At 51.3% G+C, this 12,071-nt stretch overlaps 6 protein-coding genes across 6 annotated transcripts; 3 read left to right on the top strand and 3 right to left on the bottom strand.

Moving 5' to 3' along the window:
• Window positions 1-748: 748 nt before the first annotated feature.
• On the bottom strand, window positions 749-3,075 carry N7537_011288 (kinetochore-associated Ndc80 complex subunit NDC80; the record flags this gene model as incomplete). The annotated part of the gene is made up of 2 exons (XM_056902342.1): window positions 2,962-3,075; window positions 749-2,905 (listed from the first exon to the last, which is right to left on the bottom strand). The coding sequence occupies exons 1-2, from the start codon at window positions 3,004-3,006 to the stop codon at window positions 749-751; spliced, it is 2,202 nt and encodes a 733-aa protein (XP_056747629.1). The 5' UTR covers window positions 3,007-3,075.
• Window positions 3,076-3,389: 314 nt separating this feature from the next.
• Window positions 3,390-4,745, top strand: pex14 (putative peroxisomal membrane anchor protein (Pex14); the record flags this gene model as incomplete). The annotated part of the gene is made up of 5 exons (XM_056902343.1): window positions 3,390-3,422; window positions 3,509-3,515; window positions 3,570-3,822; window positions 3,876-3,960; window positions 4,014-4,745. 5 exons carry the CDS (start codon window positions 3,390-3,392, stop codon window positions 4,743-4,745), a joined length of 1,110 nt encoding a protein of 369 aa, XP_056747630.1.
• A 282-nt stretch (window positions 4,746-5,027) lies between these two features.
• Window positions 5,028-6,248, top strand: N7537_011290 (uncharacterized protein; the record flags this gene model as incomplete). Its single annotated transcript, XM_056902344.1, has 3 exons — window positions 5,028-5,419; window positions 5,470-5,762; window positions 5,815-6,248. 3 exons carry the CDS (start codon window positions 5,028-5,030, stop codon window positions 6,246-6,248), a joined length of 1,119 nt encoding a protein of 372 aa, XP_056747631.1.
• A 226-nt stretch (window positions 6,249-6,474) lies between these two features.
• N7537_011291 (DUF453 domain protein) lies at window positions 6,475-7,689 on the top strand (the record flags this gene model as incomplete). Its single annotated transcript, XM_056902345.1, has 1 exon — window positions 6,475-7,689. The coding sequence occupies one exon, from the start codon at window positions 6,475-6,477 to the stop codon at window positions 7,687-7,689; it is 1,215 nt and encodes a 404-aa protein (XP_056747632.1).
• Window positions 7,690-7,858: 169 nt separating this feature from the next.
• Window positions 7,859-10,411, bottom strand: N7537_011292 (uncharacterized protein; the record flags this gene model as incomplete). Its single annotated transcript, XM_056902346.1, has 4 exons — window positions 7,859-9,140; window positions 9,313-9,372; window positions 9,446-10,347; window positions 10,400-10,411. 4 exons carry the CDS (start codon window positions 10,409-10,411, stop codon window positions 7,859-7,861), a joined length of 2,256 nt encoding a protein of 751 aa, XP_056747633.1.
• Window positions 10,412-10,578: 167 nt separating this feature from the next.
• On the bottom strand, window positions 10,579-11,789 carry N7537_011293 (seipin; the record flags this gene model as incomplete). Its single annotated transcript, XM_056902347.1, has 4 exons — window positions 10,579-10,933; window positions 10,986-11,438; window positions 11,492-11,676; window positions 11,724-11,789. 4 exons carry the CDS (start codon window positions 11,787-11,789, stop codon window positions 10,579-10,581), a joined length of 1,059 nt encoding a protein of 352 aa, XP_056747634.1.
• Window positions 11,790-12,071: the final 282 nt, after the last annotated feature.

The following is a 12,071-nucleotide window of genomic DNA, read 5'->3' on the forward strand; positions in this document are numbered from 1 at the left end:
ACTATTTGACGAATCATTGTTTTTCTTTTGCCGCCCTTTGACTCCGATTTATTTTAGGACATGTCAATTGCAAGGATAACTCACTGGCGCCTAGAGCTGTAACGTGTACAGATTAAGGGTACGGGGTACGCATAACATACAATAGTGACCTCGATATATTTACACTGATCCTATTAAAAGGATATAGGCATCGATAAGGATAAAGTCTAGTCCTCTACTAGATACTAGGGAGGTTGGAAGGTTTTTTTTCTTTCTCGTTTCCTTGATTACTTTCTTCTTTTCTTATCACTATACTGATATATAATCGTCTGGGGATGACCGATTTTCTTAGGTAGGGTGGTATATAGTAGGGATCCAAGTCCTTACCCGTCCTCTCTTTCTTCCAAGATTTATATTGTTTATTATATAATCGTTAAAGTAGCGTAGATATAAGTAGCAGATATAGATTAAGAATACAGACTCCTACACCTCTCTAAATTCACTTCTTAGGCTACGTGCCCGGATTCTTTTATATGTATGAACCTGAAGTACGAGTGCTGAATCGACCCGTATGCCAGAGAGCATACGACCTTGAGCGTTCCCCTATTCAACATATAGGGCTAATATCACTGCCGTGTATAGAAAGGAGAGGGAAAAACATCATTAAAACGATATATGCATTGCGCGTCCTGAACTGATCCGGGGTATTGTACATGAAACCAACAGTATTAAATTGAACACCAAATCATCAAATCATGACAAAGTAACCTCAAAGCTCCTCTTCAAGAACCCCTTCACCTCCAAGCTCCTGTTCCACTTCGTCGACGACAAAGCTCTCGTAGTCCTCGAGACCTTTTTGGACATGTACTTTGAAGCGAATCACGTCGTTCAGCATTGTTTCGACGTTAGTGTGCAACTCCTCTCGGAGAGAATTTGCTCGAAGCGTCAGTTGCTCGTATTCGATATTGGTATTCATCTCGCGCTGCTCCATCAATTGTACACTGTCACTGAGCGTAGCGCGCATCTTTGCCAACTCCTTCTCCATCTTCTCAATTTGGGCATCGGAGGCCAGCTTCTGAGTAGTTGTGATTTCCTTTGTTCGTTCAAACTCTTCCTCTGCTGCTCGGCGTCGATGCTCCAGGGCCTCAACCTCGCTTCGTTTCTCATCCATTGCCTCTTTGATGTTGTCGAGTAGATTGCGGCGGTCAAGGTCCTCATCGATCCCTTGCTTCCGTCGTTCGTTGATCTCTTTCCGGAGTGATTGCAGGCTGTTTCGGACAGAGCCCCGTAGATCCAAACTAAGCAAATGCGCCGGGTGGTAGCCAGTGAAAGGTTCTGCCAATAGGCGATCTCCCTCGGGAGAAACTCGGTTGGGGGGGCCACCAATCTGGCTCGCGGAGAAATTGCTCTCATTAATATTGAGACTAAGTTCATAATCTTGGCCCTTCGCGTTCTCCGCAGCTGCGGGGATCAAGCTAGTTTGGTAGCCAAGAGTATTGTAAGCCTTCACGATCTGTTCCAGATCTTCCAGTTTCTGGCTGGCTTCCGCTTCCTTCTCCATGACACGGGCATGGGCCTCTTCGAGGCGGGCGACGGTATCTTCGAGGTTCTTCTGCAGACGTTCTCGCTCTGAGTTCATGCGGTCGATATCCTGGATAGTGATGCCTTGGCGATCAACACTTGCTTGCAGATCGGAACGCTCAGATTCCGTGGCCTGAAGATCGGTATCGGTTTTTTGTATCTCCGCGTCGAGGAATTTTATGCGAGTCTCGTATTTTTCGATTTTGCCTTTGACGTTCTGGTTATAATCCTCAAATTTCCTCTTGTCATCCTCCAAGATGCGGAAGTGTTTATCCAACTTGGCGATGTCAGGAGCACTCTTCTCCACTTCTTCAATTTGGTCGCGAAGAGCCCGGTTCTCCGCCTCTAGTGCCTCCATTTCCTGCACGTACCGCTCATTGCCAACAGCGAATTCTCGCGACATGTTTTCAACATGCGGAACCAACCGCTTCTCCGCGGTGTCATCATCCTCGTCTTCACCACCCTGTAACCAATCATGGTAGGCTTGAGTGAGGAAGCGGAAAATAATGCGATCACCGCTGACATCAACACCCGCCTCAGCGCAGGCATCATCATACTCGCCGGACTGATAGCGATCCATCATCTGTGCCAATTGCATCAACCAATGCAGCATTCCGAGGAAGGTCGACCAGTTCTGGCCACCAACAGCTGCAATTTGTGATTTTGTAATGCCTTTCTCATATGGGTATCTTAGCTGTTTCAGGATTGGCGGTACTTCGGAGTCCATTGCTTTTTGGAACTTGTATCCTGGATCGATTCGATGATAGAGCCACTGGAAGATAAAGTTGAAATCCTTTTGGGTAGGCGAGCGAAGAGTGTTCTGCCCCAAGGAATGTTTCATCTCCAACTCGAACCCATGAATAGTCAAATACTCCAACAGTTCCTGGCCAATGCGTGCCTGGAAAGATCGGTCCCTGAGAGGGCGCGGGTCTCTGGGAACACCAGCCACGGTGGGAACTTGAGTGAAGAAAGACTGGTGTCCCATCGGCCCTCCTCCTGTGGATGGTCGCGAAAACACACTGCTTCTGCGCTGTGGATTCTGAGGAGGCACAGGATTGGAGGAAAGAGACCCTGGCGCATAGCTCTGCCGACTGGCACTGGCCCCACTGAACATGTTACTCGACACTGATCGGCGAACAGACGAAAGGCCAGCGTCAGCACCATACGGTCCACCAATTGACATGCGCGTAAAGTTGGGCTGCTGCGGGCGAGCAGTGGAGCCCATGAAGGAACTTCGGTGGTTCTGAGAGCTGAACGGGGGGTTTTGGAATCCGATAGAGCTTGCGCGCTTCAGTGCCGACTGCGGTTGGGGGATGGCGGAGAAATTCTGCACACTCCCAAGAGTCTTGATCGCAATGTAAATTAGCCCCAAGTCTTGCGCTGGATAGGAGAGAACCATACTTCTCGGGGGCGCTTAATACTGAAAAGCCCAGTATCTTGCGACATGGTGATAAACAAGCCGCGAAGGCGGCAATAGACAAGGCGATCCTTTTGACAACTGGATTTTCGATATGGTTGTGTATTGACAATTCAAGGTCCAAGTGGGTTGCACCACCAAATCCGAGAGGAGGGGTTTGATCTGTTGTTTGGCAGGCACGAGGCGAGATTTGGGTCGATGTAAACAAATGCGTGCCACTTTCAAATGAGGCAGGCGGTGTAGATTGAAAAAGGAAAAACAGTTTCGCCGATAATCACGAGACTCCCGGTCTGGGGAAGTCTTGGCGTTGGCGCTAGTTCCGAGGTCCAAATGGCGATTGCCGATGTGAGCGTCGCATCTCTCTCCCTAATTCATCTCTCCTGCACTCCACTGGCAGTCGACATCAATCACAATGGCTCCACGCGAGGAGCTGATTGCCTCAGCTGTAAGTTATTTATTGACATGATATCTCTCTCTCTCTCTCTACTATCATCCGCTTTCGGAGCTACCGCTAACTCATGTGTCCGCTAGATTACCTGTATGGACTACGAAGCACACAACTTGATGTGTAATGATCGCTGACTTTATCTAGTCCTCCAGGACCCATCGGTTGCATCGTCACCTATTGAAAAGAGAGTCTCATTCCTTCAATCTAAGAACTTGACTCAAGAGGAAGTGGACATTGCCTTATCGCGAGTGGGCGAAGACCCGTCTGCCGCGGCCGCAGCTACAGCTTCGGCATCCTCGGCGCCTAGTTATTCTTCACAGCCAGTTCCTTACCGGCAACCGCAGCCGCCTCAAGGATATGGCTATCCTCCATATAATCAATGGCAGCCGCCTCCTGAGTACGTTTATCTATCGATCGTCGCATAGTGTTTGAGACTAATCACATGAAAAGGCCACCCAAGAGAGATTGGCGTGACTGGTTTATTATGGCAACAGTGGTGGGTGGAGTTGGTTATGGGCTGTATACCGTCACAAAGGTATTGAATGGTCCCTCTCTCTCAAAACTAATGGCGCTGATCAATCCATCCAGCGCTATATCGCACCTTTGATCGCCCCGCCGACCCCTCCCCAGCTGGAGCAAGATAAAGAAAACATCGATGAGCAGTTCTCACGCGCATTTACTCTGATCGAACAACTATCGACCGACACTGCTGCATTGAAGACCGCCGAGGAAGCCCGTACCGAGCGCTTGGATGGGGCTCTCAAGGACGTGGAGAATCTTGTTGCTGATCTCAAGAATTCATCCCGCCGAAGAGATGATGAGACTCGCCGCATTAGCGACGAGGTGAAGTCATTGAAGGATGCCATTCCCAAGGCCCTTGAAGGTGCCCGGGAAGGCAACGAGAACCGACTGAAGGAGCTCGGAACTGAGCTCAAGAGCTTGAAGACCTTGCTGGGCAACCGACTTGGTGGTAGCGGAGCTACCCCCGTTGCTGGTAGGACTATTGGATCCACTTCCATCCCCAGCATTCCCCGCCCGGCATCTGAAGAGACCCCCGCCACTTCCGCTCCTCCCGCTGCCACCAACAACTTGGCTGCTACTGTGACTCCAGCTGAACAGGAGCCAACTCCAGCTGCTGCCCCGGTGAGCACAAGCCAGAGCCCCAACCCCCTCTCGCAGCTTGGTCGGTCTGCCTCCATCCCGGCATGGCAGATGGCCGCGGCCAACCGGTCTAAGGCTAATTCGCAGCCGAGTACACCTGCTACTCCTGCTGAAAACACCGCTAGCCCGAGCCTAGAGCAGAGTGCTCCTCCCAGCTAAAGCTGATTTGGGGTCGCTGAATTATTGAATGTTGTATACCTCTTCGCCTAGATGTATTTATCACAATGAAGTTTTTTTTTCCTTGGGTGAAATATTTGCTACGTAATATAGCAGCCTTTACTACTTTATAAATATGTAGTCGAAATTAACAAGATCGAGACGAAGAATGCGTTCGAATCGGGGGACAATCTTGGTGGCCGAACCGATAAGCAGACGTGTCTTTCCTTATCGCCAACTTCCAGACTTTCCAGAATCTCTCAACCACGAAGGAAATTAGCGGAAATGCCTTCACCAACTCGCTCATCGCACCGACCTGCCTCTCCCTCTGCACCAAGCTCAAGTCGCCATCACCGCAGCCGCCACAGCCATTCCCACCGCCACCGGCCCCGAGAGAGCTCGCGCTCGCGCTCTCCGCACCGCTCAGATAGACACAGATCAGACCGTCACCACCGCCATAGCGAAGACAAAGAGCGTGGATACCACGAGCGACGACACAGAGATGCTCCAGCGAAACCCGTCGTGCTCCCTTATCAAGCGCGCGAGCTGTCAGGGCGCGACCTGAAGGTTTACGAGCCCATGTTTGGCATGTACTTGGATATCCAAAAAGGAAAATACATTGAAGACTTGAGTGAAGACGAGTTGAGAGGGCGATGGAAGAGCTTTACGCAAAAATGGTAGGTCTGAGGGTGTCCTTTGCTTGACGCGATAATTACTGACATCACAGGAACCGTGGAGAGCTCGCCGAGGGATGGTATGATCCCGCTACACTCGACAAGGCACGCCGGAGTGCAGAAGAAGAACCGGCAGCTGGTCCAAGAGGCGGACGCGAATCACCTGATTACACGCAGGCCCAGCGAGCGACCAGTGAAGCTCCACAGAACCCGCCAGTAGGCGACGATGATGATGAAGATGAGGATGATGAGTACGGGCCTAGTCTGCCACAAGCTAGATCAGGGAGAGGCGGCCCACAAACTGGCCCTGCAATCCCAACTATGCAAGATCTTGAGCTTAAAAGAGGTACGCTCTTCTACTTCCCCCAAATATGGCTAAAGTGCTGACCTTCCTATAGAATCTGCTATTGAGGATGCCATCGCTGCCCGCGGTGAATCACGCGATCAATACCGCGCTGAAATTCGTTCGCATAAATCCGAAATGCGCCATCTCCAAGACGAAATTGCACCGCGGGCTGAAGCGGGCACACGTGAGAGACAGCTCGAGAAGCGGCGAGAAGTTGCTTCGAGTAACCGTGCATTCGCGGACGCGCGCGGTGGTTCGCCCGAGGCGGCTCGGGATGAAGATTTAATGGGCGGGGACGATGAGTTCTCTGCCTTGAAACGGGAGAAGGAGAAAGATCAGCGTAAGAAGAACGATCGTGAGATCCGGAGAGAGGAGATTCTTCGTGCGCGTACAGCGGAGCGAGAAGAACGTGCGCAGGCGTATCGACAGAAGGAGCAAGAGACTATGAGCTTCTTGCAAGCTCTGGCGAAGCAGCGATTTGGCTAAAAATTAAAAACTCGTATTCATGTGCCTTCTCCCTTCTGAATATGCTACATTCTTCACTATAGATCCATAAATCAATATACATACGGTCTACACCCTCATACTCTCCCGGCCGGCTTATCCGCGCCAAACGGAACGGCCCGACACCGCCATCGGAGTGACTCCGTATTTAGGTATTTAAACCATATGCAATCTCCCTTAACAATGCCCAAGTTACCATAAACCCAGCATGTTCAAACAACTATCTCGGCCACCATGCCAGTCAGGATTGACCCCATTAGCACCCGGTAGCCGGCGATATCTCCAGACCAAAAAGCAACACTCTCTACCAGCAGCATACTATCGCGGCGGCACCTCACGCGCAGTCTTCTTCAAGCAAGAAGACCTACCCCCGGACAGGAAAGACTGGGCCCCGATATTCCGCAGTGTAATCGGCAGTCCAGATCCCCATGGCCGACAACTAGACGGACTAGGGGGTGGACTATCCAGCCTCTCGAAGGTCTGCGTAGTTGGCGCATCGACACACGCTAAAGCCGATGTCGATTACACCTTCGTATCCCTCGGCGTCAAGAACACCGACGTCGACTATTCCAGTAATTGTGGGAACATGAGTTCCGCCGTCGGCCCCTTCGCCGTTGATGCACACATGTTCCCCTTACAGAATCCCATCCCGGATTCAGCCTCGGTACGCATCCACAACACCAACACCGGCAAGATCATCCATTCGTCCTTCCCCGTTGTCGACGGCGAAGCTGCCACTAGCGGTGATTTTGCTATAGACGGTGTCGCTGGTACTGCTGCCCGTGTCCAGCTAGACTTTATTAACCCTGCTGGCTCGGTGACGGGGAAACTCTTGCCTACCGGCAATGTCGTCGATACCTTTGATGGGATCAAGGCTACGTGCATCGATGTCGGGAATCCGTGTGTCTTTGTGCAGGCGGTTGATCTCGACGTCCGTGGGAATCTGACTCCTGATGAGATCGCTGCTCATTCGGATTTACTGCTGCGCTTGGACTCTATTCGTCGGCAGGCGGGCGTTAAGATGGGCATTGCAGATGAGGTTGGGGCGGTGCCCGGTAGTGTGCCTAAGATCTGTATCGTGGCTGCCCCTTCTACTACCGATTCCAGAGATATTGAACAGAGCCAGACGTCTGTTGATGTTGATCTTTTGGCTCGTGCTCTTTCTGTTGGACAGCCACATAAGGCGGTCCCGATTACTGTTGCTTTGGCTCTTGCTGCTGCTGCTCGTGTGCCACAGAGTACAGTGGCTGGTGTTGTGGATGAGAATCCCGTCGACAGTGCTGGTATTACTATTGGTCATGCCAGTGGAAATCTGCTGGTTGGTGCCGATTTCGATGTGGATGGGGCATTGACTTCTGCTACGGTATTTAGTACAGCGCGTCGTTTGTTTGAGGGCCGTATTTTCTGGAAGAATGATAATTGAGCGAGGGAATGGTCTTCGGCTTGTAGGAAGACTATGTAAATAACTGGGCAGAACAAGTGGGATGAAGAGAAGAGGAAAGACCTGATTATATGAGATATCCAAATCAAAACTTTTATTCTTGTACATCACAAGTGGTATATCTACATCATCTTCTATTCTAACCCCATCTCTAAGCATGTCTCCCGAGATCAATATCAGCAACCAGCTTCATATCATCAGTACCAGCCCCATCACCCAATCCAAAGAACGGTTTGACAGCAACATCAACCACCTCTTCAAACAAGCGCCCAACAACCGCCTCCTTCAGATCCTCACCAGTCTGCGCGAAATCGGGGTATGCGTTGAGCTCCAGTAGCCACACATCCCCAGTAGCATCAATGAGGAAATCAACACCAAACAACTCAAACGCATTAGGCAGAGTCTGGAAATGAATCATCATACCCCGAGCGGCAGCCTCAAACACCTCACCCGTCACCGAGCAGATCTGATCAAAGATCTTCTCCTTCCAGTCTGCACTGAGACCAGGGACGTGATGGTCGAGGTCCCAGAAGCGACGCACACTGCCTTCGTTCGAGCTACCGCCTTCCTGAAAACAGGTGTTGGTCAGATGACGAGCGAGGTCGGCGACGTCGTCTTCTTCTTCGTGTGGAGCGCAGTAGGCCTTAGCAGCGAACAGCGCAAGCATCTCCTTGAAGACGTAGACCTTGAGTGATCCCGAGGCGAGGACGTAGGTGCGGATGTGAAATTTGCGGTTTGAGGACGATGGGAGGAGGAGGGGAGGGTCGATGTAGGGTTGTGCGAGGAAGTGGCGCAGCTGCGAAGTGACGATGCCTGTGTCTAAGGCGGCGCCTGCGTTGTCTTCCGCTTCTTCGGCGTTTGTCTCAGACCCACTCTCGTCGTCTGAGTCTTCTTCCCACTCCTCGAAGATCTCGCGTAGCTGGTCTTCGCTGTTGAAGATTCGGATTCCCTGGCCTCGATCGCTCATACCAGGCTTGAGGATCCACCATTCCTTTTCGGAGTCGGGTCGCTCTTCGTTCTTGGCTAGGCTGTCGTTCAACTCGTATGCTTCTAGTAGGGCGTCGTCGAGGAATTCGGCATAGTCGAGTTCGAAGTCGAAAGCGGGCTTGAAGTGGTGTCGTAGGATGCTATCTGGGTGTTTTGAGATCCAATTGGCCACTGTATTTGAGAGATAGTGCTTGCGAATCAAAGCTTTCCGGATGATGTATGCGCTTGAAAGAGATGTCGAGGATCTGGACATGATATGTTCGAAATCGAGGCGCTCATATTCGCGGTACTGGAAAAGTGGCGCGGAAGAGTCCGGTAGTTCGGACACAGAAGACACACGCTTGGAGGCACTTCCCAGGCGACGGGTCAATGCCCGGTCAACCATTTCTTGCACGTAGGAGTCATCGCAGTCGACGAGGGAGTACAATGAGGGCTGATTGGCCGATCTACAAGATCTCCGTCTATCAGAAAGGGCGCCAATACAAGAAGAAAAGCAGATCAAAGGGGAGGGGACATGGTATCTAACAGCTAAGCCAGATATCTAAAGTGCATGCAACATGTAGATTTCGGATAGAACCCTCCATACCATGCTCCCATCATGTCAAAGTCTTCACTCACAGCTGAATCTCCCCCGAAATACCGGGTGCATGCATGAAATTGGCCTTGAGAGGCGTTATGCTGTGAAAGTCAGTCGATGTTCATAACTAAAAAAAAAAAAAAAAAAAAAGGGGGGGGGGGGCATTGGACAAACCTAGTCATTTGCTCCTTGACGGTCCAGCCATCATTGCCAGGCTCACTTTCCTCCACGCTTCGGTAAACGTCCTGGAAGCTCGGCGCCCACTTGAAATGCTTGTGTTGAATCCGGGGTCCATAGGATGATTTCTCGCTGTTACCGACAGTCTGATCCGGTTTCTTTCCTTCCGTCTCGCCTCCGTTGCGCAGCAGCTGTTCTTGCAAGTCAGGGTCGTCTGCGGCCGTGGGATCGACAGCCTGGAAGCAACTCCCGGTCCACGTATTCTGCAGCATATTGGTATATAAGACCTTATTATCACTAACGCCGGGTTCAAGGGGAACGTTGACGGTATAGAGGTGCACGTCGTCTGCCCAGTTCGCGCAAAGATGCTCAATCACTTTGACTGAATGACCCGAGGCCTCTGCAATAACAACAGGGTCATGGTTCCGAGAGCTGAAAGCATACGACAAAGCAATTGACCGCTTGCCGCAGCAGGCACCTTCCATCGCTGCGCCAATGGTCCCACTCGACAATGCGAACAGTGCGGTTGTGTTGCGACCATAATTTGGACCAGACACAATGACATCGATAGGGCCACGTTCTTTGAAATAGTGATATAGACCGATCTGGACACAGCTTGCGGGAGTGGAGTCGATCAGAACCCATTCGTCGCCTTCGTCGGGTTCACCATCACTGCCTCGGGGCAGATGGTGTGTTGTCCCGTCTTCTTGATGGAGCGTTCCGGGACGGAAGTAGGTAGGTTTGACGGACGCACCTACGATGTGCGCTTTACCAATCCATGATCGCTGCTGGTGCGGGAGAATGACCGAGACCGTGTGGCCGGCGGACTGAAGCGAGTGAACGAGCGAATGCACGTACGGCGATGACTGGTTTGACGGAGGACCGTCGTCGTTGGTGACCTAGACAGAGATGAGTCTTTAAATTGATACTGTAAGAACTATACCTACATACCAGGATATGCATTGGGGGCGGAGTGGGTTGAGATGTGAAGAATGGAGGGGAAGAAAGTTCCCCCCCGCTTTGCGTTGTCGCAATCGGCCCAAACGATCCACAATGTCATTCACACTATATCATAACGACATTACAGCATATAGCACCCAATGAGACCAGCTAGACCAATGAAATCACTTTCAATCTGTTTCTGTCAAATGACTCCGCCGTCTCTGTACTCCACGAGCTTCCGCGCTTTCTAGTCCAGAGCCTGTACCAGCTTCATCCCCCTCAGCCGGATAACTAGAAAGCAACCTCCTTTCCTGCTCTTCCGGCTCCTCCTTTTTGACCTCGGAAGATTCATCAGAAGTATCCTGCTCCTCAGTATCTTCTTTGATAGAGTCTTCCGGCTCCTCCTTAATCTCATTCTTAGGCTCAGTCCCCAAAACCCAAGCCATCGCCAGCCACGTCAAGCCAGCAGAGAGTATGGAGACAGACCAGAATAGAGAGCTGAAAACAACAAAAGAAGTAATCTTCCAGCGATACATAAGCCACCTGTCGATCTGTTAGCCACATCTTAAACATCACCATCCCCGAAAAGACCTACCTAAGCCCCGTAAGCCTGGCACGGAATTCTACCCGAGCGGTATAGACCTGCATCTTCAAGTCACTTTGAATCTCCAGTCGCAGACTCTGCGGTAGATTCTGCACCCCCTTTGCAAACTCAAGGTGCTCCATCATGGGCACTTCCAGCGTCTCCGACTCCCGGTACCAGCCAACAACATAGAGCGGCATACGCGCTGCTCTGCGGGCAACATCCACCAGCGGCGAAGCATAGGTCATGATAGCAGGGCGGCGGGCCTGCGAGATGGGGGCATTATTCGGACCGGGTAGGAGGGATGACGCGGGGCGGGAGGAGAAGAGGGTGAGGTCGAGCATGAAATTGCCTGTATCGAGGTTTGAGGGTGTGCGTGGTAGTTCGAGAGTCACAGATACGTCGTATGGCTGGAGAGCCACGAACTCAGAGTCGAAGTTTGCTGTGCCCCAGGGGTTGCCATTGCTATGCGCGAGTTAGTAAAGCTTGGTGACTAGTTGTGGGGAATGTGATTGTACCCGAATTGTAGATGGACCTCGCGCTGTAGTCCGACCGTGGGGATAAATTTGAAATAAAAGACTCCATAGGCAACTGCGGAGATTCCTATTAGGAATGCTGCGGCGCCCATGAACATCAGCGTGTTCAGGTATAGCCGTAAGGCGGACTTGGATACCAGCGCGCGGAACGGCGCGAGGACCGCGTCCTGTCTTGCGTCAGTTACAATTGGGAAACTTGCATCAATATACCCACCATGATGACTGCCCTGGCAGAAGATAGGCCATATTCGGACTCATCTCCAAATTCGGAGTCCGCCATTGTAGAGGGAATAGTTGGCAGAAACAAGCTGGGAAGTTGTGTTCTCATGAGGCTTATCCTGTTATCGTCGTTATCTGCACCGAGGTCTCCGTCCAACCTAGGAAGCTTCGCCCTACAACCATATGTCTACGATGATATCTGCCAGTTCCTTTCCCCTGGATATATTCAGTCTAGGGCGTGAGTGATAGTGTGACAAGGAGTGACAAAGAGCGACAAAGAGTGACAAAGAGATGTGGTTCATTAAACTATATGAAGCCATATGGAGGGTTCAAAAAGAAACTA

The sequence above is a fragment of the Penicillium hordei genome, assembly GCF_028827395.1.
Source record: "Penicillium hordei strain IBT 12815 chromosome Unknown utg000006l_segment0_segment0, whole genome shotgun sequence".
NCBI lineage: Eukaryota > Fungi > Ascomycota > Eurotiomycetes > Eurotiales > Aspergillaceae > Penicillium > Penicillium hordei.